Genomic DNA, 1,975 nt, shown 5'->3' with positions numbered 1-1,975 from the left:
TAAATTGTGACGGCTCATTAACAGTCTAGTAATAGTAGGAGGGTTTTTGTTATTTCGAAAACCTTGTGGAAATTTTTGTGATTATATTAAGTCTCATAGTTCGATGACTTTAAATCTTATCTGTATCTACTATCTAGTATTATTCTTTTCACATATGAAAAGTAGTCGTTCTGTTCGGAATTAAGGAAACCTTTAGGGAGGAAACTAGAAATTTGATTTTCAACCACAGCCCCACGTGCTAATCACGTTACACCTAATGGAATCTCCATTGATATGAAATCAAGGGTCAGGATTTCTCAATATGGTCATATTTTTGACTAAGGTGAAAGCCACCATAAATACACCATCAGCCTTTAGCATTCCTTCCTTCTTACCAAAGAAATACATTTCACACTTTCTTAAATTAATTGGCCCCTCAGGCCATGAGTGAAACCATGTCTTCTCCAGGCGATTGGACTCAATTCTACCAGCAAAATGTTTCAGGTTCGGGCCAAATGAACCCTCCAGGTCGACCCTCTTCAGGAATCTCTCCCGTTTCCGATTCCATGATTACTTCTGTCACTACCTCTCTCGCTTCATCCTCAGCTTCAGCTGCAGCTGCCTCGGGGTCAAATATCGGAAACCTCAGCCCCGATGGCCGAGTCTCAAAGCCCGTACGGAGACGTTCCAGGGCCTCCCGGAGAACCCCCACAACGTTACTTAACACAGACACGACCAATTTCCGGGCCATGGTGCAACAATTCACAGGCGGCCCGACAGCTCCTTTCGCATCCGGGCCGCACCCCGGAGGGCCTTCAGGGTTCAATTTTGGGCTTGGAGGAGGTCGCCAGGTTCAGGTTAACAACCCTGGAAACGTTATGGTGCCTCCAGGTTATCATTTTCAGTATCAGGCTCAGGCGCAGGCGCAGGCGCAGCGGTACCAGCAGCAACAAAACCAGGGCGGCGGTGGGTACATGATTTCTCTGGGGAATAGTAACATTCCAGGTTCCGGAGGAGATGGGTTTTTTCAGAGATTGGGAGGAAATCCGAGGCCAAACATGGAGATTTCAGATGGGTTTATGATGGAAAACATGAATAGTAATGTTTCTTCTTCACAAGTAGGTGGAAATCCAAATCCTGGAAGGCCTGGTTCCAATGAGAATAGGGGTAACAGTTTCATGTTTTAAGAGAGAGAAAGGAGAAAGTTAGGTACTGACTTGTCTTTAGGGAGAACCATTGACTTGTGTAAATAAAAATCTTTTTCATTACACATGATAGTTAATTAGCTACATTAATCTAATTGCGGGGGGGGACTAATTAAGTTTTTAATTTTTGTTTTTTTGTTTTTATTTTCTTTGTTTTTGCTGTTTGCTTTGGAAAAACCATGTGCCTTTCTTGGGAATTTATTTGTTGAAGTGGACCTCAATCTATTGTTTGATATTAAAACTATATAATATATAAACCCACAAGTTGGGTTCTCATTTCATCATGTTATTGTTTATCCGTTGCATATACAATCAGTTTATAAGAGTGTTGATACCAGTACGAACAAAAAACATTTTCTATATAATTGGTTGTTTGTATATGCACAATAATTTTTCCTTATTATCTTTAATTTAAAGAAATCTTTATGTATATCGGTTACACATCCAATTAGTTAACGAGAATATGTCATATTATCGGTTATCTTCTCCTTACTTTTTATTTCTCAATATCTAACAATTAGTTTGCGAGAATATGTCATATTATCGGTAATTTTCTCTTTGCTTTTTATTTTTCAATCTCTAACAATCAGTTAACGAGAATATGTCATATTATCGGTTATCTTCTCCTTGCTTTTTATTTTTCAATATCTAACGATGGATTGCGTATATAAGAAAGACTAATGGTGATTATTCTAGAATAAGTTTAGCATGTCAAAGGTAGGTGCATTTTAAATAGTAAAAAATGTGTATATCATTTATATAAAATTTGGTTAAAATGTAGAAAATTGCTT

General features: G+C 38.3%; 1 protein-coding gene across 1 annotated transcript; it reads left to right on the top strand.

Annotated features, from left to right (window-relative positions):
- Positions 1–356: 356 nt before the first annotated feature.
- On the top strand, positions 357–1,465 carry LOC116112116 (VQ motif-containing protein 22). Its single transcript, XM_031398305.1, has one exon. The coding sequence runs from the start codon at positions 423–425 to the stop codon at positions 1,164–1,166; it is 744 nt and encodes a 247-aa protein (XP_031254165.1). The 5' UTR covers positions 357–422; the 3' UTR covers positions 1,167–1,465.
- The last annotated feature ends 510 nt before the right edge of the window (positions 1,466–1,975 follow it).

This window comes from Pistacia vera, unplaced genomic scaffold, assembly GCF_008641045.1.
Source record: "Pistacia vera cultivar Batoury unplaced genomic scaffold, PisVer_v2 Contig656, whole genome shotgun sequence".
Lineage (NCBI taxonomy): Eukaryota > Viridiplantae > Streptophyta > Magnoliopsida > Sapindales > Anacardiaceae > Pistacia > Pistacia vera.
Note: the sequence above shows the minus strand (reverse complement) of the source record. Positions and strands in the feature narration are given on the sequence as shown.

Coding starts and splice junctions, on each gene's coding strand:
- LOC116112116 (XM_031398305.1), top strand. CDS start 423: ATGAGTGAAACCATGTCTTCTCCAGGCGATTGGACTCAATTCTACCAG.